The following is a 27,118-nucleotide window of genomic DNA, read 5'->3' on the forward strand; positions in this document are numbered from 1 at the left end:
TGCTCACTACTAACAATGACTGAATCTTGAGGGGTTGACATCTCACATGATTACCATACTACAACTTAACAAATATCATAACACACCAACATTTTCTTACAAAGAAATATAAAAGTGTAGCTACCTACTTGATATTTGTATATATATATGCTTGATTTCTTCATTCAATTATAGTAATCAGACTGAAATATATTCTTACTGCATTGCTTCATACATATCAACAATAATCGTTATTTATTCATAAAATAACTAAAATTTATGTTTTTAAACCCAGGAACAGTAATATAAATTATATCTTTCAAACAAAGAGTTATTAAAAATAATGTAACGTGTAAAATATACAAGTTTGTTTAGAATTTTTGAATTATAAACTAAATGTGCTTTTATGAAGACCAAGACTTTAAAATAATCAATTAGTATAACTAGAGAAACTGTGTTCATTTGTCATACTAATTACCAGTGCACTATTGTGATAAATAAGTCATTCAAACATGTAGTTGCATACATTTGTGAAGTGATCTGGGAAGAGTAATATTAATAAGCTGAATTTTAAATATTTCACATTATTCATGAAAAAATGTAGTATACATTTTTTATAGTCATAGTAGTGCATGAGGCACTTTTAGTAACATTTATTGTGAGTGATGCATTAATAAGCTTTGGCAAAAGAATTTTTGAGTTAGTTGAAAATGGAAATATTCTTGTACATGCACTTTACTCCGAGCTTATTTACAGTTTTCAGGTAGAAAAATATAAGCATAATGAATTACAATAATGATATATTCTAAATAAAGTAATTATGGTCTCATAGAATTATGTGTAAAGAGATGGTTGAAGTACCAAAGTGTGCAACATTGTGATGATAAACTTGCACAAGTAACAAACAACACGGTAGGCATAAACGATGATAATCAATATACAAGTCAAAAGTCTGTAAGATATGTCCAAAAGATATTGAATACTCGCTAAGACTGATTTTTAATACCAACCTATCCGAATGATACACTTGTTTTATTTTTATAAATTACAGCAGTATTTTAGTTAGTGGAGTATGAATGTCTTGGAGAAACGGTCCAAAACCTTTTGTACAAAATTTGCTAGGGCTTTCTCAAGATTTGAACCTGGAAGCTCTTTCAGCCACTCAACTGATCATGATCTGATTAAAAGCAAGCCACTGGAATCAACATTAAACTTGGGGAGCTTGTAATAATATAATGATAAGATGAATGATTCTTATAACTTTACATTTATTTTTTCCCCTGGCATACTTCAAATGTGAGTTAAAAATATGTATGTTGGATAAAAATTGAATATAACAGAAAATATAATTGTGAATTGATGCTGAATGGATAACTGTGCTGAATGGATAGACACTACATAATGTAAAAATTGGAAGAGTTAGTTTCATGGCATTTCTTTTCGACTAGATGTTTTGTATAAGTACATCTCTTCTATCATGTTTTCTTGATATCTTCATACAATTACTAGCTGTTCTCTGAGGAACAGTAGTCTATTATTTATTTTGAGTTCATATGGAAACAATATAATTGCAATTTATAGAGAGTTCTCCATATTAAACATAAAATGTTATGTACATTTTTTATATTTAAAATTCAAAATGTGGGTGTGTATGTGTGTACTTATTTGTCCATAAGTTTTATAAATGTGCAGAACTTACACCCAGATGGTCAAAAATATTTAAAACTGTCAAATACGGGGAAAATCATTTACATACAATATTTTACAGTGTAATTATATCTTTTATATGAATTTAATGATAATGACTTATAATACTATTAGCAGTTTATAAAACTATGGTTATTTACACCTATTAACAAGCTTATACTCATTGAAGACATCTTGAATGTTATTAGTTATTATCATTATACAATTAATTCTGCTATTAACATTATCAATGTATCCTTGATGGGAAAGCCAAAATCCAATCAACAAATATGACTATTCATTCTTTGAGTTTAAGTAGTTCTTAGAATATAATCCTGTGATAAAAAAAATATACAGGTTTCCAATATTCTACAAGGATTGCTCAACTGCAACATTCTATTATCTGTTTATACAAGAATCATGTCCTATGGTTAGTATATGTACTAATTTTCATCATCAGCTCACAATATTCTAAAGGCCATGGAACACACCTGATTTCAAAGTGACAAGTGGAAAAAAGAAATTTTTCAGGATGATACTATTGAATATGTTTATTATTATATTTCTGTTCATACAAAAGAGTCATCACATCAAATGATCATTAATTCTTTCAACTGTTTTAAGTCAATGATAGGAAAACATAAGTTTAAAATTATGGCAGTTGTGTCATTTCATATTTGTAGTGATGAATTTGTACTGTACTAGTGTGTTGACTATATAAATTTGTATGTAGCACTAACATTCATTAAAATTATGCCTATTTTATACATTTGAAATGTCTTGTTCACAGATGGTATGGCAGCAACAGATAACACATTGACATTAAACTAGCTGTCTAAAATAATAAATATTGGACTGAGTGACATCCCGGTATTTGTTCCATGAAGCATGATGCACTGAAAACTTGTCATAAAAGTGCACTGCTTTTGGATAGGATCCCAGCTCTATAACTCCAGTTCTAGTGATCTAAGTTTAAGGTTGACATAAACTTTTAATCATGATGTGTTACATGAGCCCATTCTGGACCTAGTTTATACAAGATATTTTCAAAAAGTAACAAGAATATTCATTTTTGAAAAAAATTTATTTATTCATCTACGTTAATGTTGTCACCCTAAATGAACAAAACATTAATCACAATTAAATCAATAATGTAACAAAGATAAAACTTTGAACTTTTTGAATTGGATAAGTTTTATATTTTCCTTTCACTATATATTTTAAAACGTACAGTCCTTTAAATGTTATTAGACAAAAATTAAAAAAACATACACAGTAATTTGGACATTTAATTGGAACAAATTTTCCACAATTTCTTCTCTTCTACCTTTGAAATCTTTACAGTGATTTAAATTATATAACCATCATCACCATTTAGGCCATTCCCTCTTCTTTAATCTTCTTCCTTTTGGCCTAACTCTTCATTTTCTAAGCCATAATGTGCACAAAAAATTATACTTGGGACACCAAAAAGTTTGAAATAGCTTTTTTTGTTTTCTGTGTTTTTTATATTGACTAAAATTAATGTGTCATATAAAAAAAATATGTTTGGAGTATTCATATAAAAAAGTTGCACAGAGGATATTTTTATTTTACATTTGTCCACTAAATATATACTATATTGCTTCTCTTGGGCATAAGATGCATTATATTATGTATTTATAGTTTAATTCTTATTATTAAAGAGGCATCTGAATTATAGATAGTACATTTGCGTGCATGGTACTGAACCATGTCTAAACTGATTAAACAATCTATTAAAAACAAACTTATCGAATTACATGAAAATTTATAACAAAATATTATACTATTCAAATAAACTTAGCATTTTTCAAGTAACACTTTTTTAAACAAAAAGAACAAAAATTAATATCTTAAAAAATTTGATTTTTGACAAATTTTAAAACAAAATAATTAATGCTTAGCTATTATATGTTTCAAACAAATAAATAATACAGGAGTATTTAACTATCAAACAATTTTATCATAATTTCCAAAAACAATTAATTAAAGAAAAATAATGGCCAAACCAACAATATTTAGAATCAGGGAACAATTAATTGTGCATATTTAATACATTATAATTTAATACATACCAAGAAATTTGGTTAAATTCGCCAAGTGCAATGGAGTGCATATTGTCGAAATTAAAATAAGTCAATGTTTTTTTAAATTAAATAATATAATAATAATAGTGCTGGTGCTCTGAAGACAGTTAAAAACTTATTATAAAAATAATTATTTACTTGTAAATATATAACGTTACAAAACCTGTGTCTTACAGAGTTATAAAACAAACTGAAATTATATTTCTTCAACAAAGCACATGCAATATGATACATTGTATGTTAGTAGCATTTACTGTATGAATTTTCTTTCAATTGTATTAACAAGTGTATTTACAAGTAACTATGATTGAATATAAAACTGTTATACCTATTTCACTATGTATACCTATCATTACCACATATTCACGATCTTCTTGACTTACCTGACAGAATATGCTATGAATTTATGTGCCCAAAATTATAATATGAGTGGTATGAGTAAAAGTCAACTAATCTAATTTCATGCTAATTTATTCCATTTTATCTGTAAATTTAATTACAAAAAACCATTAATAATTAATTTTGATTCTTTGAGTTTAGAGAAATATTTTTTGAAGCATTTTATATTTTATATATAAAATACTTTAATATAGCTTTTTAATGTCTTTTCTCATAAGGCAACACATCTTATTTCTACAACATTAAAGTTCTTATACAACATGAATGTTTATAATTTTACTAATTTAAATCAATTCTCTATAAAAAGAAGGAATTCTCGATTCCTTTGCTATAGCATAACACACTACCACTTGTATCTTCAACATTTTCACAAAAGAATATAAAAAAATTAATCCGTTTTTAAAGGTTCTGGGTATAGAGGATAGGTACCCAAGCCAGAGGACATGCAGGAAGCTAAGCACAGAGTGAGAAGAACTAAACTACCGAGGAACGAGTAGTTTACCTGTGGTGGTGGCCAGGGATGGCGTGTTGCGTCTAGTCACCGACGTGTTATAGCAAGGCGTAACAAATCTCAACAGCACAAGTACAGTAACAACACACTTCAGCCTGCCACTTCAGCAATTGCAATGGAAACAATGAAAAGCAACATTGTTTCAAATATTTGTATGTGTACAATTACAAATTTAGAAAGCTGTGTATTGTAAAAGCTCAGAAGCAAAAAACATGATTTTTCATATTTCTAAACAAATTTTGCAAAGCTATATGAGTAAGCTCTTTAACAAATAGGATAACTTTTTAGTAAAAATTCGGAACCTTTTGTAGATGTTATATGATGATCTGTGAATGACAGGCAATGCCATTGTTGAGGCATACACATTTTCTCTTTCAAGTTTAAAAATATTTTTTTACATCCAAAATGCATAACTTTAATATTTTTTAGTTAATTTTGTTGAAAATAAATATAGTAAACAAAATGTTTTGTTATATACTATTCATTAAATTTAAATGGTCAATTATAATGAATTTGGCTTATTAAAAGATAAAATGAATGAACAAAATAATTGTTTTTACTGTTTATGAGGTTATTGAAACACCAAATAAGTTCATACAATATTTAATTTATTACATAGTTTTATCAATATTACAACAAAAAAATTATGAGTAACTTTTTACAAGTATTTAATACTTCTGTACAATTGGATTGTATTTATTAAACTCTAATATGTTCAAACATTCACTATTAATTTGTCATAAAATTAACAGATTCATTCATAGAGCAACATTCATTAACAACAGTCAAGTACTACACATTGAACACGTTGGAGCTTTCATACGCACACGCATAGTCTCTTATTGTCTCCTACCTATAGCTAATGGCGAAAACCATTTTAATAAAAGATAATCCCAGTCTATTCATGCTTTTAGAAGTTCAAATTTCATATTTTCAGTAAATATTATTAAAGCAATGTAAATCATCAACTTATATTATAGCCAAATTAAAACATTAATTAATACAGACAAAGCACTCACATGATATTTTGTCATTGTTCTTAAAACAATAACCAAAATCGATGTAAATAATAATTTTTAAACAAAACAATTATGTATTACCTTTTAGCAAGTTATAAAAAATAGAGAAAAATTATCACAGTACAATTAAATTACAGTAATAACACTAAATTGTTAATCAAAACTTACAAAGAAAATAGAAAACTACAATACTGTTTCAAACAAATGATTGTGGAGAAAATAAAGGAATGCGTAAGTGAGGAAATTTTCAAAAACACTTCATAGTAAAAGAAATGACTATAAAACAAAACTACAACAGCAAAAGCAAAGTACTCAGGTCTAAACACTAAATACTGTTATAAAGTAAATCAACAAATGAAAGTGCTGTTTAAAATGTTGGGAGGTAAGAGCAGTTAAATAATAATTATCATTAAGTACAATCATGCAAATACAACAAAACAATGATGAAGAAGCACCCAATGGTGTTTTGCAGTAATAAAAACGGATTAATTTTTGTAAAATGTGAAAACATAAATAAACTGTGAAAAAACATAGCTGCCATCTGTGAAAGGCATGCTGTAAAATCAGGGGAATCATGCTTGCCAACCGTGTGAGTTGTATAGTTGTGTCACACAAACGGGATAGCAACAAAATATATCCTCATCTCGTAAAACTAGACTTGTAAGAAATATATTTAAAAAACTAGAACTTATTCACACAATTGTAATAGATAACTTAATAACTAGATTCCACAATGAAAATGAGTTTCTCTGAACTAAAGATTATTTTGCAAAGATAATTGATACCAATCACACTTTACACTATATAGTAATTAGTACAATTGACATACACATATTTCACAAATAGTCCTAGTGAAAAAACTCACAAACACACAAACTTACGCACAAGTCTGGAGCACTTAGTTAGAATGTCTTGTTATATTACACTATAGTTTATTATAATAGTTGCAAAACAGCACAATGGCCAGTTTATACTGAGGGTCCCATCATCATCTTGAATGGTCATTGGTTTTATGGAATTATGAAAATTTCATCAAATATAAGGTTAAAAATAATAAAAAAGATGAAAAGTATAATATACGGTTAACATTAAATAGATCAGATTTAAATTTTATGTTCAGAACTAAGAATTGCATTATAAAATATGCTAATGAAGATTATTGATAACATTAACAGATTAAACATTTTTATTTAATAAATGAATAACTACAAATTTATTTTGTAATGTGAAATAGTACTAAATTATTATTTTGACATACGTGATCTGATGAAAGTATAAAAAGTTATTGAATATTAAATAAGAATAGAACGAAAATTCAAAAGATGGGCACTCATTCCAATTTTAAAAAGAAAAAAAAAATAAAAGTTGTCTTATTAACACAACTATTTTTACACACAAGAGGGTTTGTTTTATAATTATCTGGCAGTATTTTGTTGATTTATAATTGGTTCTTTTAAATATACCTAAAGGTTTATTCTTTATTTAATCTTTTTTAATTAAGTAATTTGTAATTTTTTGTTTTATATAGATAAATAAAAATAACATAAAAGCATCAACACTTGCAAATGTTGCTTTTATAACATGTTTTATAAATGTTGCATTATTGAGAGAGAATGCGAAAAACAACATGAAAATAACCAATATTTCTGCATTGCACTGGTATTAACATTATCGTAAACTCACTCAAAAGTATAAAAAAAACTTTTGACCATTCAATGGCATTTGTACCAATAGTTAATTCTTTAAGAATCGTTCATGTAAAAATATCTTGGTTGTTTATAAGTTGTGAACTGACATAAATCACAAGAACCATTAAAGGATACAATATTTTCCTTATATAATTACTCAAGTAGCAATCGCTATTTACTCTGAAGAACACTATATCCAAATCCAAAGAAGCTTATGAGTTTTTGTTATGACAACTTAGAAACACCAAAATATTCTTTGGAGAGACACTAAATTACCGATGACCCGAATGCGAGACGGAATGATATGTAACAGAACTAAGAGGAGAACGACGGATGAGCAGTCAGTTAGTGCCACCTGAGATGGGGGAGGAGAAGGGGAACAAAGAAAACAAGTGGCCGGAACGAAGAGATGGCGCTCGATGAATCGTTAACTGGTTGTTGGTAATTTCCCGGATCTATTGGAAGGAAAACAGTTATTTTTATAGCTGAAAAATCTACTTCTAATGTAAACTAGTGTTGTAGTAAATACTGAGATTACAACTAAATAGATCCACAGGTAAATGAATTCAGTGTGGTGATTTTCAAGGGAAAACCCTACAGCATGCAATCATAATTAAATATACCTAAATGATTAGTAAACAAGTTTTCTTCAAAAAGGGAGAAAATGCATTATTGAAAGAGACATACTGGGTTTAAAGTAATAACGGATAAGGGAGTTTGGTTAAAATATATTTGATCTTGTAAAAAGCATTTAGTTTTGAGATAGAAAACAACAAAGTTCCAAAAGAAATTCAACATATCACAGTATAACAATATAAATAGTTTTAATCCACAAAAGTACTAAGAAATATGACCATCAGAAGTAAATATATAATAAAAAAAACATATTTCCTACAATGTTTTTGCGTGTTTTTCATATAAAAAGATCTTGTCAATGAGACATTCTATATTAATTGTTATACTTCTAATGCCTGGTTTAGAATACTGTGGGGTGAGTTTATCATGCGTCTATTACATGATGTCAGAGTATTGATACACAACAATACCTCACTCACTAGCCTACCCAAGATATGCTAACTTATCATAATCCCAACTTTCGGTTTTGAGTGATTTAGAGGTTAGGTTACATGTGTGTATACTGAACCTGAACAAGATAAAGTGGGAGTTAACAAACTCTGATGAATACATTTTTATGTACAAAGAAAGAGGTGCAACATTTTACTAAAATGCATCTACCTTTCTTTACTTATCATTACCATCTCCTTGAAATATTAGGCTATGTTTTTTTGTGTGCTTGAATTCAACAGTTTTCATTGTTTTGTACTTTTCTTTATACCATTTTGTGGTTATCTGAATTAAAAATAACTTACGATCCTAATGTCTTTTTTTATAAACATAAAAAGTCTTTATGTACTATGGCAAAAGGGCACAAAGAATTTTTAGTTAAGGATTAGTGTTAAGTTATGGTGGGATGGCAGCAAATTATTTTACTGTTCCATCCTATCAGTTGTGAGTAATAAATACTTATAATAAATGAGCAGTTTATGATTGAGCTGTCCTTAAATGTTATCAACATTATATAAATTACAAGTTGCCATTAACTTAACTTTTAGAGTGTAACCTGACAGGACTTCTCAAGTTTATTAAATTACTTCCAGAATCTATGTTTCAAATTTAATTTAATCTAAAAAGCCAGACTTTTTTGGTGCAGACTTTTAATACTATATGATGAGTCAGTTTGGCATCTTTACTAAGCAAAAGCCGACTGGCTTGCAAATTTAGTTTACATATGTTTTAAAGTACAAGGATTATTCAGAAAGTAGATTACGTTTTAAAATAAACAAAAAGCAAAGTACAAGAAAATTTCTATTATATACATTTAAAAGTGACATTAAAATACTATTTTGCAACATAGTCACCATACAAATTTAGGTACTTATCTTGGCAGTAAACTAGTTTTGAAATTATGAAATTATTTCAAATAGCGTTATGAGATTCTGCCACTGAGACTTTAACCAGGTAGTCACACCCTCCCACATCGTTATCAAAGCTCTGTGTCGCAAGTCAGGTCTTGATTACTGGAAACAGGTAGCCAACAAAAACAATTTTACCGACCGCACTTAACAATTCAAGGAATTTTCAATTGCGTCACACATTTTAAACTGCTGTTGTAAAACAACAAGAGCGACAGTAACCTATCACTAGCATGGCTGAATAGCCACTAAACGGAGAAATACCCTGACATCAAAAAGGCCAAGATAGTAGCTCCAAGCGGCTACAGAGTGAAACATCTACTTTCTGGATAGCCCTTGTATCCATATCATAAAAGATTTCCAAATTTAGTTAAATACTTGCTGAAGTATTGATGTACTTCTAAAGTTTTAGAACAGTTGCAAATATGTTTAGACTATCCTTTTTATAGATATCTTCTATGAAACCTGCTTCCCCTAAAACATGTTCTCCAATCCTTCCCCAATTACAAAAAAGTTCAACTAAACATTTTAAAAAATTTAATAAATATGAATTTAAAAAGAATGAATAAAATAAGGGGAAACCAGCCATGAAGTAACTTTAATTGTATGAAATACAATTTTTTAAATCTTTTTATTCACTAAAAACAAACAAACATAACAGGCTTTAATTTATAAAAAAAAAAATATATTTCCACTATTTTTCCAACACACAAAGTATTAATAGTATTTTCTAATTTATCTTTTTGAATTTTATTATGCTAGTAATTTTAAAGTACTGGAATGGTATGAGATTTGTCTTAAATAATGCACATCTTATTTAAAAAAAAAAAAAAAAGAAAAAAAGTGTGTTGCCTTTATTTCTTTATTTGTTGCCATAGGGCAAGTAACTGAGAAAATTCAATTTTAGTGTTGAACTAACTGTAAACCCTACATAAATTATTTGTTTACAAAATGGAAAACCCAAACACTTCCCGTGGTATATAACAGACAAAAAATTACAGTTTTTGGACATTATTACTGAAAAATACAATATAAAAGTTAAAAAAATTGTTTACTATTACATTAAAAGAATTTTAAGACTGTCAAAGAGAAGAGGTTTATTTTACGATGGAAGGGTTGTGAAGGAAAAATCCTGTTTTTCTTAACTATGTAATTATTAAGGGCCATTACAAGGGGCTGCCAAAAATAATAAAAATTACCACGTAAAAACCCTTAGAATCACAGTAAATGTATAACTAAAATCAGATAATGTATTTCAAACTACAGCTGATGGTAAAAAAGTCAAATCAAACAAACGCTACAAAACCATTTACAAAATTGTGATCAGAGCTGCTAAATATTTGTAAAATTAAAATATACCAAATCATGAAAACATAGCTCCGATGTATGACGCATACCAGGCAACCCCCACAAAGTCCAGTAAAAGACATAATTTTTTTTATTAGCACATCTAGTAATTATCCTAATAGTTCCAATATTAATCATCACAATTTATTGTAAATCAAGATTGTGTTTATAAATAGAATTCACTTTTAATTATAAATGAATAATAAATCTGTTGATTCTCATTAATACAGCATATGAACATAAATTATATATTAATGTTTGATCGAGGAAGTTTTTTTAAGGAAAATCTAGATTTAATGAAAGCAACATATTTTAACTAATACCACAACAAGTGATTTTCTAAACATATAAATCTTTATAAGAAGAATATATTTCTATATGAGTAATTTCAATAATTCAATTCCGAAAAAAAAAAATCAGATATATAGTTAGAAGAAAACATTTCTGCATGGAGTAACTCGCTGCAAACATATTACCTTTGGCAACCATTTTTTATGTGTTGTGTACAAGTACTAAAAAAAAAATTATTTCATAAACGTTTTCAAAGGGATAGAGGAATATTAAGCAATAATTATTAATAATTATTTCAGCATAATAAAGGAGTAGTTAAAAGAGTATACACGTTGTGGTTTTTTTAACTCTACATAACAAAAACACAATAGAGACAACTGTGACTTTTGAAAAAAGAAAAAGTTTGATATAGCTAGCAGCTAAACTTCATGTAATTTCTATAAACCAAACAAATTCTTTTATGCATATTTTTCAAAATTGAATATACAATTTTGTTGTAACAAAATATAGTGTAAGACATAAAAATACACATTTTTTATTAGTGTGGAAAATTGTAGGGAAACAATTCTTTGAACTGAATTATTTCGGGAAAAATCTGTTATGTTGCCAAATGTTATGTTGATTCTAAAAAGATGTCACATTTAGGAAGGAATTTAAACCCCAAAATAAAAAAGGCCACACAATAAAATACATTTTTTAGCTATGTAACTAACAAAGAATTATTTATGTAATATCATGTATATTTACTCAAATTAATCAAGTAGTATCATATACCCATAGTTTTGTTTTGTAGTGATAGTGAGTAACACAAAAGTGAATTTGGTTTTTTGCATTTTAAAATTGTGAATGAAATAAATCATTTTTATTATTAAAATTAATTATAATATAAAATATACAAAATAAAGCCTATATAAGTTATTATAGCAAACTATGATTAAAACATAGCAATTACTAGAGTACACATCCACTCGTCAGTTCACCAACCAAGTACATTTCATAATGAGCGCATGTTTACTGGTTATAAATCCAAAAAAAGACCTAATTTTGGTAGAGCAAAACTCACTGTTTTAATGTTTCTCAGTGGCACAATTTTTACCAATCCTCTTGAGACTTCATTGTACAAGCAGAGTTTCACAGAACATGGGTTTTGTTCTACTCATCTCATGCATATTTCTGTGATGAAAACCCTATTTATGATCGCTTCTAGTTTATAAAAGTCTATTATTATTTAATGATTTAATACAGAATGTCCTAACCATCACTCCTGTACACACTTGTCAGCAAAGATAAAATGTAAACTATGTGATAATAATATTGACTTATAAAGTAGAATTATAAGTATTCCAAATCCAGATTATTAATAATAATATTGTTGGTAACAATGATAACAAAAAATTAATTTAGAACAAGTTATAGGACTCAATTTTAAATTGCATGTAATAAATAGATATTGTATCGAATAAGGAATTGAAATATGTTTTTTAACACTTAGAAGATTGACCAAAATGTTATTGTATGTAAAAAGTTGATTGATTTCCTGTGATGGATGTGCCAGAAAATTACAGATGCCAGGATAGTCTTTTTGTGGATTTGAGTGATTAGTTTCTTATTTTTCTCCCTACACCACAGAAAGATTAATCATTTATTATTTAGATTTTCAACAATTAATTCTTTTTTGTGTTTATTAATACCATAAAAGTGAAGTCAACATTGCAGTGCTCCAATGTATTTGAGTTATAAACCACTATAATTATCACATTAAAAAGATAATGGAATTTAAAATTAAATGTAAAGTTTCTATTAGTCACTTGGAACAACTAAAAAAAACACAATCTAAGTAGTTATTATATTAAGGAGTTACCATTTGTGGTTCAAATAAACACAAATTATTTATATTTTAATTTTTTCAAGATAATCTCATACTAAATATTCAAAAAGTTTATATTTTACAAGTACAGTTTTTTTTAGTATTTACATATTTGCAAGTTTATATTTTATGTACTTTTAATAGTATACATTCCAAAAATTCTCTATAAGAATGATATACACGAATTTTAAAGTAGCTTTTAAAATTGAAAACCATGTTGGATGAATAAACAAACAGAAAGAACATCAAATGTGGTTGAATAACTATTTTCATAATAAAATATTTGAAAAATAAAGTACAATTATGATTTTTCTCTGAATTTGTATAACATTTTTAATCTGGAGTTTTTATCTAATGCTGTAGCCTGAACACTGTGGTCTCCACTTTCCATAACTTATCAGTTCTTCCAGTGCTCATCACACTTTTGGTAGCATTCATTAAACTCTTTTTAGATATTAGGTCCTTTTTATATTTTGTATACATCTTTTGAACACCTTCAAACACTTGTTCCTTCATTTTGAAAACAACCAAAAATAGTTGGTAGCTATATCAGGACTGTAGAAATAATGTTAAGTATCACTGAGAAATGTTAGACGATATACAATGAATAAGTTCAATGCATCCCAGAAAAATTCACTTTTGGTTTGTTTATACCTACCCAGTAGAGCCTACAGTGAGTGTAATAAAACTGACAATTTCAATCTGGGCAATCCAACATATGTCCAGAAGCAGCATGTATATAACTGACAATGTTTAGATAGTGTGAGGGAGAAATTGACAATGGGTCTAGATTACGGTGCAGGAGGATGGAGAAGGTAAGGCTCACTCTTCGACGTGAAAGGCTGTTCAGTAAGCCTTAGACCTGTAGGAGTAATTCTTTGTACACAGACAACTAGAAAAAATTAGAATGGTATTTTTTCCTACTTTCAAGGTGGCTACGAATGAGGCTTACCAGGGGCCTCATAATTGCCGCGTAATCACCCCAATGTTTTTTGTTCTGGGGATTTGAGTAAGTCCAATTCCAACTGCCTATCTGAATATTCTGTCACTCCCAAAGTAGCACATTTCAGGTTTAAGTGCATTAAAGTTTACATCTTCCCGTCATGATTTCCCAATGTTTTTGATATTCCACGGTCTTCTTACTACTGTTAAACAATGGATGAATTTATTTGACTGCTACATGAAAATATTTAAACTCTTTAACATTTCTAACAGTTGCTAGTTTTTTGAAACCGCAAATCACTCTTAGTTAAATTGTAGTTACATTTAAAAAATCACCAAAATCTTTTATTTTTTGATTTTGAACTTAATATATTCATTAGTAAGATCTTTTTATATCGTAATTAGATTATTTGAAACTACCAGTACGATATAGAAAGCTCTTAATATATTCATTACTAAGAGCTCTCTTTATTGTACAAGTAGTTTCAAATGAGAAATAACCAAGTGCTTACAAAACTCAATGTAAATTCTTTGACTAACACATTTTGTTAAAGTAGAGACATATGCTAGCATATAAAGGATAGGGAGACAGAGTATGGTGAGGTTAACTAATTGGGTGTCTCCTGCTGTCGAGATACTTTCTTGCTCAAAAAAGGATTATTTAGCAGTAGGTTTAATATTTACTGGAAACAACAACAAAGTTTAAGACGATCTTGTCAAAATATTCCATTAAAGACATTGTACATTGGTAAAAAGACAGAAAAAGTTAACAATTAAAAGTTTACAGAGATATTAAAATTAAGTCAATATAAATAATTTTAGTTTCGAAACACAAAGGAGATTTTACATCAGAACTCTCATATTACTTGTAAGCGTTCTTATATTTTACAAAACAGCCAATCACAAAATGGGTAACACTAAATTGATTTTCAAAACAAACAATTTTGTGCCTGGATACATAAGAAAAAACCTACCCAATCATGATTTTGTCCCGGCATCTAACAGCTCTGATCCTAAATACTGATAGGATGCTATATATGGGAAACTACACTGGCCTATATAAATGATTCTTAAAAACTTGAAAACTTCAAATTGTAATTTTTAACAAAAAGAACCTTTAGATTTCCTCCAAGAGACCAAGGCAGCAATAATGCAATGACAGGTGTCAATCGTCTTCCAAGAGCAAGCTGCAGCAAATGTGCTTGTATATGAATCTATTTACTGTATTTATATGTTATTCAAATGCTTAAAACTATAATCTATTTCAGACAAATAAAGAAAATTATGCAGTGCCTTCATGTTTTTTTATTCTATTTTCATTTAGTGGGTTTTTATGGAAAAGAATGGGTGATCAATGGATTTTAAAACATTTTTTTGACTTTTGGTTAATCATTGAGATATCATTATATGAGCACTAATGAGACTATTCTGCTAGTTTTTTTCCTCTATTAACACTTTGAGTGCAAGTCATAATTTAAAACACCACAATGAAATTCACAACGAATTTGGGGCCATGTTCCGGAATGTTTTATTACGCCAAACTAACTACATCAATAAAACCAGTGACTCTTTCTGATATCAGTGGTATATAAATCACGATGAAGGTGTTAACATACAACAAATGTCAAAACATGCATGAGTCAACCTGACATTATTTAGGCAATTGCTACTTGGCCCTAAGCTGAGATCAACATTATTTAGGTAATTAACACTTGGGAGAGTAATGCAATTAAACAATTTTCATGTTATCACTATTAAGATAAAATAAGTACTCGGAATTTCATAAGTATGAGATCTGATTTCTGATTAATGTTTTTGTTAAACAACCACTAATGACCACTGTTTTATACACCATGTATTTCAGGGCAGCACTCAAAGTGTAAAATAATTGATTCAAATGAAAGTAACAATACAAATAACATCAAATATAAACTTCTTTGCGCTGGAAAAAAACCTCCTAAAAGTCACTTCCATACCTGAAAACTTGATTATATGTCAATGATATCATAACTCTAAACTGAGATCATGATAATAAATTTAAATAAGAAAAATGAACTTTTGTGACAATGAAGAAAGACCTCCTTTTCTTGATCATATCATTTTCAATTAAAAAATAATTTTTCAAATGTGAGTAAGTAAATATATGTTGGTCATAAATGTTGGACCTGGAGAATAACGCAAAAGATTTTCAAGATATCATAAAACTACCATCTAGTCTGGTTATGACTGATGATATGTTTAAAAGCTAATGTTATAACATGTTGTAAAGCTGCTAGTAACAACTCGAATGTTATAACTTGTGCAGTATAACTGAGCAAGACAATGAATTTTTAAACTTAATTGTTTTTATATGTTTGTGACAATGAAACAGCAATTGATAAAAAAGAAAGAAAAAAAAGAAGAAGCAAAAAAAAGTCATCTTGAAAAATAAGAAGTTGAACATAAATGTTTAAAATGTGATCACGGCCGCAATACAAATAGCAACAAATACTATGTATCAGAGATATATTAAAATAAAGACTTCTGTACAATTATATTCTTGAATAATTGGTTTTCTACACCTAATATCTTTGGTGCATGAAAAAAGTAAGACTGAAATAAGAATGCATCTGCTTAAAAGATTTATGTCTGTATAGATCTTAATTTATGTAAAGTTTAAATAAATTTGTGTAAAATTCAAGTTTGTAAGTTTGTAGGACTAAACATAAACTAAATGGGAAGAATAAAACTAATATTTATATTTCTAGAAAATGCATTCATGCAACTTGACCTTAATTTTACTTTAAATCAGTTCTAGTTGTTTCAAAGCCTGTAACTGAAACTTCTCTATCTGATTCTCCTTGATAAAAAAATAAAATCATTATAGACCAGCACTCTGTTCAATACAGACCACAAAACAATGTACAATTAATTACTCACCTCTTGCTGTCTTGATGACAATTTGGCCTGGAACACTGAAGCCGATGATGTTGTGAGCCCTGATTTCCACCTTGTAGAAGGTGTCTGCCGTAAGGTACTGTAACTCGTATGAAGTCACCTCTAGAGATCTGTGCTCCAAGGTCGTACAGGTATCGTCTGTCTCTACCCACTCGTTGTTCACTTTCTTGACCTGTAAGTAGGTTAGTTTTTACTTTAAAAACTTTGTTACAACAATTAAAATCGTGTTCTAATATTTAAGGAGCCAAGAAGACCAAGCACAAGTATTCTGACATTGAGATTTGTACTTTATTCAGTTACTTTATATTCAAACGAAATTAAAATAAAAAATGCTTTTTGACTTTTCAATTTTGAAATGGAAAATCTTTTTTAGTTGTCGGCTGTGTTGCTGAATGCAAGCAAGTTTTACCAGCACACCATTTCATTGTGAGTAGCTTCTTGAACAAATTGTATAATAAGCTGCTGAGTAAGTTTTTTATCTTTTAATTTATTTTAAATAAAACCAACTTTAAAAAATGTATTTGTACACCATTTTCCATGAAAATTGGGAATATTGTAAAAAATGAAATAAACACTTTTCTATTATGTTATATCCCATAGTAAAATAGCACTTAACTACTGTGTTGTTAAAAAATTGATTCTAAATGACGAAAATAGACTTTTTTATTTAACATTTATTAATCAATTTTACTTAATAAACTATGTTAAAATCTTTTATAGTTTACAAAAAAAGAGTACCTTAAACACTTTTTTTACGTTTACAGAACATATGGGTAGAGGTGTGCAGTTTTTCCAGTAGTGTACAAAATAATGGTATAAAGTTTTGTAACTGTTCTTTTTATACCTGATGCTAATTGGTTTCAGCTAGTTTAGGGATTGTTCACAGACATAAAACATATACATGAAAAACTATATCAAACATTTCATGTAAGCTGCCTCAACTTAATTACTTGCATACAAAAAGTCAGATATGTCTAAATAAACTAATACCTCTCTTAAATTTGATCTGAAGAATTCAGCAGACATATTTTTATCTCATCATGCCCTACTCTCATGGGCAGGATTATAACACTTCTAGTACCAAACAAAAAAGTTCTTGTTGAAAGAATATAAAGAAACAGTTAAATATCTACAAATAACTATTAAAATTTTTAAAGACAAGAAGTATAATGATGCACGTGTATGTAAAAGTATAAAAGTATGTAACACTAACCTGACAGAATTTGATGTCGTATCTGTCGATAGGTTCGCCGTTGTCTGGGGGTATCCTCCACGACAGCTCGAATCTGTCATGGTATGGGCTCACAGCGTACTTCTCTTCTGCCAGTGTGGGGTTGAGGATCTTGGGCTCCTCAGGAAATGACCTTTTGGGCATGACAACCGTCTGGTGAGCAGCCCAGTTGCTGGACCCCACATCATTTACAGCAGCAAACCTGAAGTTGTAGGTAGTCTGAGGCATCAGGCCCTCCAGAATGTAAGGGGAATCTAGACAAATATGTAAACATTTTTACCAAAACTAACTAGAAATGCCTCACTGTACAGTCTATAGATTTTCAAGACAGTATCATGAATTAGAGAAAGTTTCAAACAGTTCAGCCAGAAATTTTTGAAATTGAAGTTAGAATGATTTGAATATCAATGCAACTTGGATTTGCTTGCCATCTACAAGACTTTTCTCATTAACATGAACATTGTTAAAAAATGTTGACTCACTGTATCAAACATGCAATTTCAGTGCAGGTGATGGAATGGATTAAAACTTACATAAATAATGTTACTATCCATTTATCCTTATTTAATGAAACTATGACGTATATAACTTTGACATTTTTATAGACTTGGCCATAACATGTAATACTATACTTATAATTAGATGACTGGTGCGACAAAGCCTATTGTAACATTATTATCATGTTATTAACGATAATAAAGAATTTGAACCCACCCTAAAATTTATTTCCCTCATAAAATTACCACTTGTACCGTTAGTTAGTTAGATTTTATATAATGTAACATTTCACAACCTAGTCAGCCAGTATAATTTAATATTATTTTTTTTATCCAATGTTCCGGAACTAAATTATCGGCGGAGTAACTACCTAATTGGCACGCGTATGAATATTTTATTCTAACCCTTTGTAGCAGCCCAACTACGTGACCGATTTGACATCGCGCGCCTTGTCCGTAAGTAAAATTTATCTTTCCGTATTATTAAATTAGCCCTTTGATGCCAAACATATAAAAATGAATGTAACGTAAAGTAAAGTAACTTACCCTTGAAGATCTTTTATTTGCTTGATTGAAATAGATACAAGTTGTGGCGTCGTCCTTCTGACGAGCACGTTGTTGTAATAAGTTTTTTGTCTCATTAAATGGCTAATACCGTCGCGAATTTGTTTTAGGCGAGCTCACGTATCTCACGTATTGTTTGAGTAGATGGCTACCACTTTCATAACTTGGACTCCTCTTCTAGTAATTACCGACTAGAAATAACCCTTCTTAGACTACAGCTTCAATGTCTCGTGCCAAGATGCCGACACCCGGGTTGTGAGTCTACATATTGCGAAGGGAAGTAAAATCTTAATGTTTTATAAAGTAAAACATCGTAGGCATAATTCCATGTAACATTGGATATTTTAGCCCACCTATCAGATATACATTTTTAGTTCTTGTACTCTAATTGGCAGCAACATGGCAAGGTATACATTTAATTTACCAAGTAAAAGTGGTGCTTGTAAGTTTCGCTGATTAAATTGAACTTATAAGTAAACTTTGCAATTCGAGTATTTATTACTACAACCTCAGAAGTCACCACCCCCATGTGTTATCGTCATTCGGTACACACTTTTAGATAATTTTTTCTATATATGGCTTAATTGCAGAAAGAGACAAAAAAAATTAAACAATAAAAAATAGTTATATAAACAAATTATTAATTAAAACAATTATACTTAATATACAAATATACAGTGCGTTTGCACAAATCTGTAAAATATAATAAATTTATTATGGTAAATGTACTTACTAATGGCCCAAGTTTTGTTTTTGGCTTCTTTCCACTGTTTGATTTCATCCTTGTACTCCACTTGGTACGCTTTGAGAGGACGCCCTCCAGTCGATGAGGGGCCTTTGAATGAAAATGTGATTGTTGTTGCTGAAAAATATTATAAAATTAATAAACAAGAACAATATCAATAACTTGCACGAACTTTCATCCACGCAATGTACTGTTTTCAGTGAACAAATGTCTAATTTTAACACAGTATCAGAGTATCAGAGCTGTATCATGTCTTTGAATTAATTTGGAGAACTTTAGCATGATAAGATGGAAACATGCTATGCTGCCTAATGGACATTTTACCAGAAGTGCTGTAAATAAATACCACTGTTTGAATTAATTTTGTTAGAACAAATCAGGCCTTAAACTTCACGTTCCACTGTTGTCATTATCAAGTAGTATTGTAATTGATTTTTTCATTAAATTAGACTTTTTGTGCCAGCTTTTCACCAAATTTTCATGTGAACTTGAATTTTCAATGTTGAATATAGTCCTGTTTGAAAAGTGTCTTTGAAATATAAAATCGTTTCAAAGCAAATAGTTTTTTTGGGATAGTAAACAAGTTATGATTAGGCCAACTTCTTATGGTTATGGTTTATACATACTGGTATGAATGTGAACTGTGGAGTGTGAATTAGTTGTTCTATTACTAATTGCACAAATTGGAGATTCATCTCTTTTTTTAGAAATTCTCAAAATTGATTGTAATAAGATAGCAAAGCAAATTAAGAACCAAAAAATTAATTAAACAGACAGTTTAATGTATTTTACATATTGAGACAGGAAAAACAACAGTCTATATATATTTTGTTACTAAAAATATCTTTTGTATACTAAAACCAGTAAAGCGCATTTAACAAATTTAACGCAAAAAATCGTTTACCTGTTATAACGTCCAACACAGCTTGAAGCACCTCTGTAGGCACGTGCGCCTCAGACAAGGAGATTAAGTGGAACACTTCTCCATGAACATTCCTGGCTATACATTTGTATGTTCCATAAAATCTACTGTCGATTGGAGTAACCTGTGTAGCATAAAATTATTTTAAAACAGATATTAGACATAATTTATACATTAAATTATGTAAACTTTAAAAATGTAATCAAGTTTTTTAGATATTCTGCATTAACAACTAGTAACCAAATTATGACACTTGGTTATCATTCACTGGCTACAATAACTCGCATTATATAATATATATATACTACATTTCCTGTATTATCAGCACTTCAAAATTCCTAGGAATGTATCTTGGTCATGGAATGAGCACATTGATCGTGTTTCCGCCAAAATCTGCTCAGACATCTTTGTTCTGATGTCTTAAGCAAAATACTGCCTGAGTCGGGTACTGATTACACCATATTATGGCTTGATCAATCTAGCCTATGGAATGGTCCTTTGGGGAGCTTGCGCAAACACTCCGTTCCGACTAATTCCGATCATTTAGACTAAAAGAAAATGAAATTCGAATCATCACTAAAATAGAATTCAGAAAGACGTGCATGCAAGCTTTCAAGAAATTGCAGATGTTACCTCTGCCATGCCTCTACATATTGGAAACAACTTGTTTTGTATGAATAAATGTGCCTTAACCAGAGGCCAAGACATGTATGATACACAGAGCAAACTACTGAACTGGGAGACACAGATAGGTTTATGAACTCCTGCCCTCACAAGCGGGGGTTCAATTCCTCAAGAGAGTGCCCATTTCAATTAAAGATGCTCCAACGTCTAAGACGTTAAAGACTCCTCTAAAACGTTCCTTGGTGCCTCAAACATTTTATAATGCAGGTGAGTTCTTGGCTTTCAACTGGGAGGCAGCCCAATTAGAAGACTGACCCTGCTGTTCGAAGTGGGTTGCATTGGCGATGAATGAAAGAGGTGTAATTGTAAAGGGTGTATATATGAATGTGTATTGTAGTATCAATGGCAGAAATTTTAGGATATCCTAATTAATTGATGTTTGCCGTGCAATGCAATGTAATATTCTCACAGCAATAAGAAAGATTGTACTATATTTTCAATTCTATCATTGATTACTATTGCTCATGCTACTATGTAATCTTATAATAAATGACACTAGTCAGGTAAAGACAGCTAAGGTTCAAAGATGAGATGATTTCTCTTCTTGTCTCCCATTGGTCAGAAGAAACAGGATGTCATGTAGCATTCCTCATGTTGGTCTGTCTGGCCACTGGGCTCTAGAGACTCAGAGGCATAGCTCCATCAACCCGCTTTGTGCCAAGTTATAGGATCCATCTTTACCTCTCACTACTTTATCACTTGTATTTTTAACCTTACTGTTGTTTGGAACTCTTTATAGCTGATAGTAGGGGCGTATCTATTTGTAGGTGTTCTAATAACTGCATCCCTACCTGAAGCAGTCTAAATTTAGCTGTGTTTGTTGTCAAAGTGCCAATTATATTATGGAGATAACTGGACCGACCCCTATAGTATCCAGCAGGTGTTTTGAGGGTCAGTGATCCAGTGCTGTTCCATGCGAGAGTGTAGGCTTTGCTATACTGTAAGTCAAAAAGCTTCTTATCCTTTCTCTAATTTTTGGAAACCCCTTAACATAACCTCCCCTAATCCTCACCCAAGTTTGTTAGATAATTTTATGTTGTAGTATAACAGCCAGATCTTGTAGTCCATCCAAGTTATCTCATTGATTTTGGTTCATTTTACACAATACATTCACTTTGTGCCATTGTTTAAACCATTCAGATATACTCATTACTGAAAACGTTTTACTTTAGTATAAGAATGTTTTTATCAAAAAGAGTCATTTGTTTTAATGTTACAAAATCTAAAAAAATGTCTGCTGAGTATGTATAGCTATGCTAACACCTTCTGAACATTTTAAGTAAGTCTAATATTGACTGTACAATATGATTTTTATTTTTAAAAGTAGTACATTATGTATTGCGTTTTGAAATCAAATTAATGTACTTTTAAGATGTGCTATTCAAATCAAGAGTTTAACATTAGAAATATTACAGTATGAAATAACTTACTAAAAAAATAGAACTGACTTATTTTACTGTTATGTTTGAAATAATTATAATAAAAATTGTTATGATAAATATGCAGAGTTTTTACCCCAAGCACTTAATAAGTGTAAACATTTTGAAATGAAAAATAGATGAACTATTCTTATACAAAGTTATGCCAATTCTTGCTAATTACACTAGGTTTTCAGGTAATCTGTTTATTTTCACGTTAAATTATTCATTGGATATGCATTTTTCATACACCATAAGTCTTTTTTCGGTTTAGACTCAGTTAGGTTGCAAACTGTTCTAAAACTTCCAAAATCATAGAATTTTATCTTATTCTTATGTTACTATGTATCAACAAATACTAATTATGTCTAAGAGATGCTATCATACACAACAGAACATCACGTTTATTGTCATCTTTATTTAATGTAAAATAATATATATTATACTATAATTTTCTAAAATTTACTTAATAAATCATACAAATAAACACAATTCCCTTAGAGATACATACCAAAAGAGAGCTTATTGGGCCATTGCCCTTGTATCTTGAAGTTGGGGTCTTTTTGGATGTCTCGCTCATTAAGTTTCCACGTGATCGTTGCATTTGGTATCGATTCGGCCAGACATGTGAGATTCACTGGGTTTTTGTTCCACGACCAAGCCTCCTTGATCGGTGTGTTGGCGAAGGATGGAGAATACTCAACAGTGAGGTGACCATTCTTCCTTGCTTCTCCTCCCTTCAACAGTGAACATGTGACATGTACTAACTGAACACTACTGTGATCACATGAATAGCAAATTATATACACTTTTAAATAAATAAACACTGATCATGATGAATCAGACAAGCATAGGTACAACAATTTTAGTCACCTTGTTCCTGGCTATGCAGGTGTAGAGTCCATCATCAGATTTCATAAGCGGGTTAATAATGAGAGTAGCTTCGGCCGCTCCTTCTACAACACGTTGGTCTACTACAACTCTATCGTCTGTGGGCTGCAGCCCTGACACCATCTCACTGTTGCTGCCAATCTTCCTACAAACACAGATCACACATTATGTCACACTATCATCACACTAGTAACAATGCTAAATCATCTCTAGTAAACTTTTTAAGTGTTTTTTATTTTCGTGAATTAGAGTTCTAAAATTTGGTTTTTATGATTTTTGCCAAAAGTGGCATCCCTATCCCAGTGCGTCTAGTTTATACTTTTACAGCATCCTCTTTGTTTTGATAATTACAATTTTTTTACCATTATTTTAAATATTCTTGAAATATAACTGAACATTCAACAGTCTCAATTTTGAGACATTGACTTTTTTTAAAGTATACCTTTTGCTTTATCATTGTGGATTGAATGATTGTAAATATTTTAGAAAGAAACTTTCCCTTTTCCTTTCCCTACCCTGGTATAACATGTAGATTATTAACAATAAATGAAAATATTTCATTAAAAGATATTTCATTTAACAAATGTATTGATTATGGTACTAAAATCATTCGCTACAAACGTCTAATATATTGAACATATACGATAAATTAACAAAATTTGTTACATGGGTCCAATTGCCATGAAACAACACCACAGGATACAAAACAATAGACTGGCTTCATAAGAAGTAGTTAAAAACACTTCTGGAATAATAAAATTGACTTAACAAATGTTTGTATTATATGTAAAATCACAAAGAGAGGTAACTTAACCATTATTTATACCTGGTAAATTTTGTTAAAACCATATACTTTTGTAGACGTGTTATCAGGGGGTAAGGGATATTTTGAAAAAGGTAGGCAGTAATAATTTTGTTGGTTTCACCTTAAGTATGTTCAAACTACAAATTGTTTAAAGATTAAAAATACTCTTACATAGATTAGTGATTTTGAAACACTTTCATTAGTATTGTATGTCACAAAAACATACAAATTTTCTACTAAAAAGTATCTTGACTTTAGCAGTTTTCATATGCATCACAGTAAATAATCCAGCAGCTAAAGAGTTAAATTCTCATGAATACAATTTAAAATATCAACAAATTTTTCTACATAATTTTGACCAATGATAATCCTTGTTCTTCACCAAAAAAAAATATTCACATGATTTATTTTGATGTAATTGTTCACAGATAGTTGATAATACTTCCTATTGTTTAAATATTTGTGTATTTTTCTTTTTACAAATTTTATACTTCATTCAAAAAAAACAAAACACTAAAAAAGACATTTATATAGGGAAACACATAAGAGCCTTGCAATACATGTAAAAACACCTTTCAACATTATATTTATTTTATAGGTTTTAAGAAATTAAAAAACATACACATATAAGTAATTTCTAATAGAAAAATGTTTTACTTAGTGGATATGAAAACTCTAAATTGTAAAAGACAAATTTATTTTGTCTATAAGTAATGGGAAATAGTTTATACTATTCATTGCATTAAATATTGATACAAAATATTACTAGATCGACAAATTACAATGACGAATACTGTATGAATATGTGTTACACATTCCAAAATTATTAGATGTCTTACAAGACATACAAGCATTAGTAATAAATGGCCACTTCAATAAAATTACATTTTTATATTCATGATGAATGAAAATGGTTTTAATGCAAACTAAAATTTAAGTGACTGTAAAAAGTAAGGAAACAAAACTAGTCGTCAATACATAGTATTTAAATGAAATGGATTGAAATCCAGTCCTAAGCACACTACAAAGCTAGCATGTAATTACTGAGATGCAACTCATGTCTATGAATGAGTAAATCCACTTGTCTGTTACACTAACCAGAAGGTGACACTGGGCAGTGGGTTGCCTGTAGCTCGACACACAAGCTTGGACTCGCGTTTCTCCGCCACTGAGATATTCCGGATGTCCATCACTTGGGGCTTGATGATGACCACAAGGTTGACAGACTTCTCCATAGTCCCTGCAGCGTTTCTTGCCATGCACTTGATCTCTCCATTGTCTTCCTTGGATACTCGTGTTATTGTCAACACACCTATTCAAATAAGTAATATTATTGATATAAATTTTTACTTTTATAATGGTTATAATCGTTATTGGTTCATGGTAAATCAATCTTGTTGAAGCAAATACAAAATTTATTATTTTGAACAAAGAGAATTTTTTTTATTGCTTTAACACGACAACTTTAAACAAATATGTAAAGATTATATAATCTTTTTCAAATTATAAATTTTTTAATAATATCAATTTGTAAAACTATGTTATAAAATGAGTTAAGGATCGATAATTTGTTACATCCAATTTACTGGGCTAAGTTGTTAAGGACCTGACATAACAGGTACACTTTGACTACCTGACAGGCAGTTGTTGGAGAGTCATTTGGTACATAGGTTCCTCTTATTTCAAAGAAAAGTCTTGATTTTGAGGTCAAAAGGTGAAAGGACAGAAAAGTTTCCTTTAGAAAAATGGTATTTTGATATTCTGTGCCATTTTGGTTACCATATATGGATATAGTTGGCATGTATGGAAGTATGTCTGCATGTATATATGTAATGGAATTTTGATATTCTGTGCCATTTTGGTTACCATATATGGATATAGTTGGCATGTATGTAAGTATGTATGCATGTATATATGTAATGGCATTTTGATATTCTGTGCCATTTTGGTTACCATATATGGATATAGTTGGCATGTATGTAAGTATGTATGCATGTATATATGTAATGGCATTTTGATATTCTGTGCCATTTTGGTTACCATATATGGATATAGTTGGCATGTATGTAAGTATGTATGCATGTATATATGTAATGGCATTTTGATATTCTGTGCCATTTTGGTTACCATATATGGATATAGTTGGCATGTATGTAAGTATGTATACATGTATATATGTAATGGAATTTTGATATTCTGTGCCATTTTGGTTACCATATATGGATATAGTTGGCATGTATGTAAGTATGTATGCATGTATATATGTAATGGCATTTTTATATTCTGTGCCATTTTGGTTACCATATATAGATATAGTTGGCATGTATGTAAGTATGAATTAATGGTATCAAAAGGTTAAGGGTAACCATGTTGCTTTCTGTATGTTCTGTCAGATCCTTTAGTACTCTGTTGTATAGGTTTATTAGACGTTACTTTAAATCTGGCTTATGAGTTTAATCCAGATACTAAAGTACACTTTCAACGCAAATGTTCTTCTTTTTTTCATTATAACCAAATCCAAAAAAAGTAGGTATACCATCATTATCCATGGAATAATGGTTTCAAAATATAAATACATGGTGCATTTAATCATCTCATTGATAAATAATTAGCA

At 29.7% G+C, this 27,118-nt stretch overlaps 1 protein-coding gene across 1 annotated transcript in view; it reads right to left on the reverse strand.

Annotated features, from left to right (window-relative positions):
• Positions 1-27,118, reverse strand: part of LOC124357598 (fasciclin-2-like) — a 298,184-nt gene that overhangs the window by 8,222 nt on the left and 262,844 nt on the right. The window contains 8 exon segments of the mRNA XM_046809520.1: positions 16,730-16,919; positions 17,961-18,232; positions 19,773-19,901; positions 20,689-20,830; positions 23,320-23,355; positions 23,357-23,545; positions 23,682-23,844; positions 25,603-25,816. Coding sequence (XP_046665476.1) covers positions 16,730-16,919; positions 17,961-18,232; positions 19,773-19,901; positions 20,689-20,830; positions 23,320-23,355; positions 23,357-23,545; positions 23,682-23,844; positions 25,603-25,816 — 1,335 coding nt within the window.

Source organism: Homalodisca vitripennis, chromosome 3 (genome assembly GCF_021130785.1).
Source record: "Homalodisca vitripennis isolate AUS2020 chromosome 3, UT_GWSS_2.1, whole genome shotgun sequence".
NCBI classification, from domain to species: Eukaryota; Metazoa; Arthropoda; class Insecta; order Hemiptera; family Cicadellidae; genus Homalodisca; species Homalodisca vitripennis.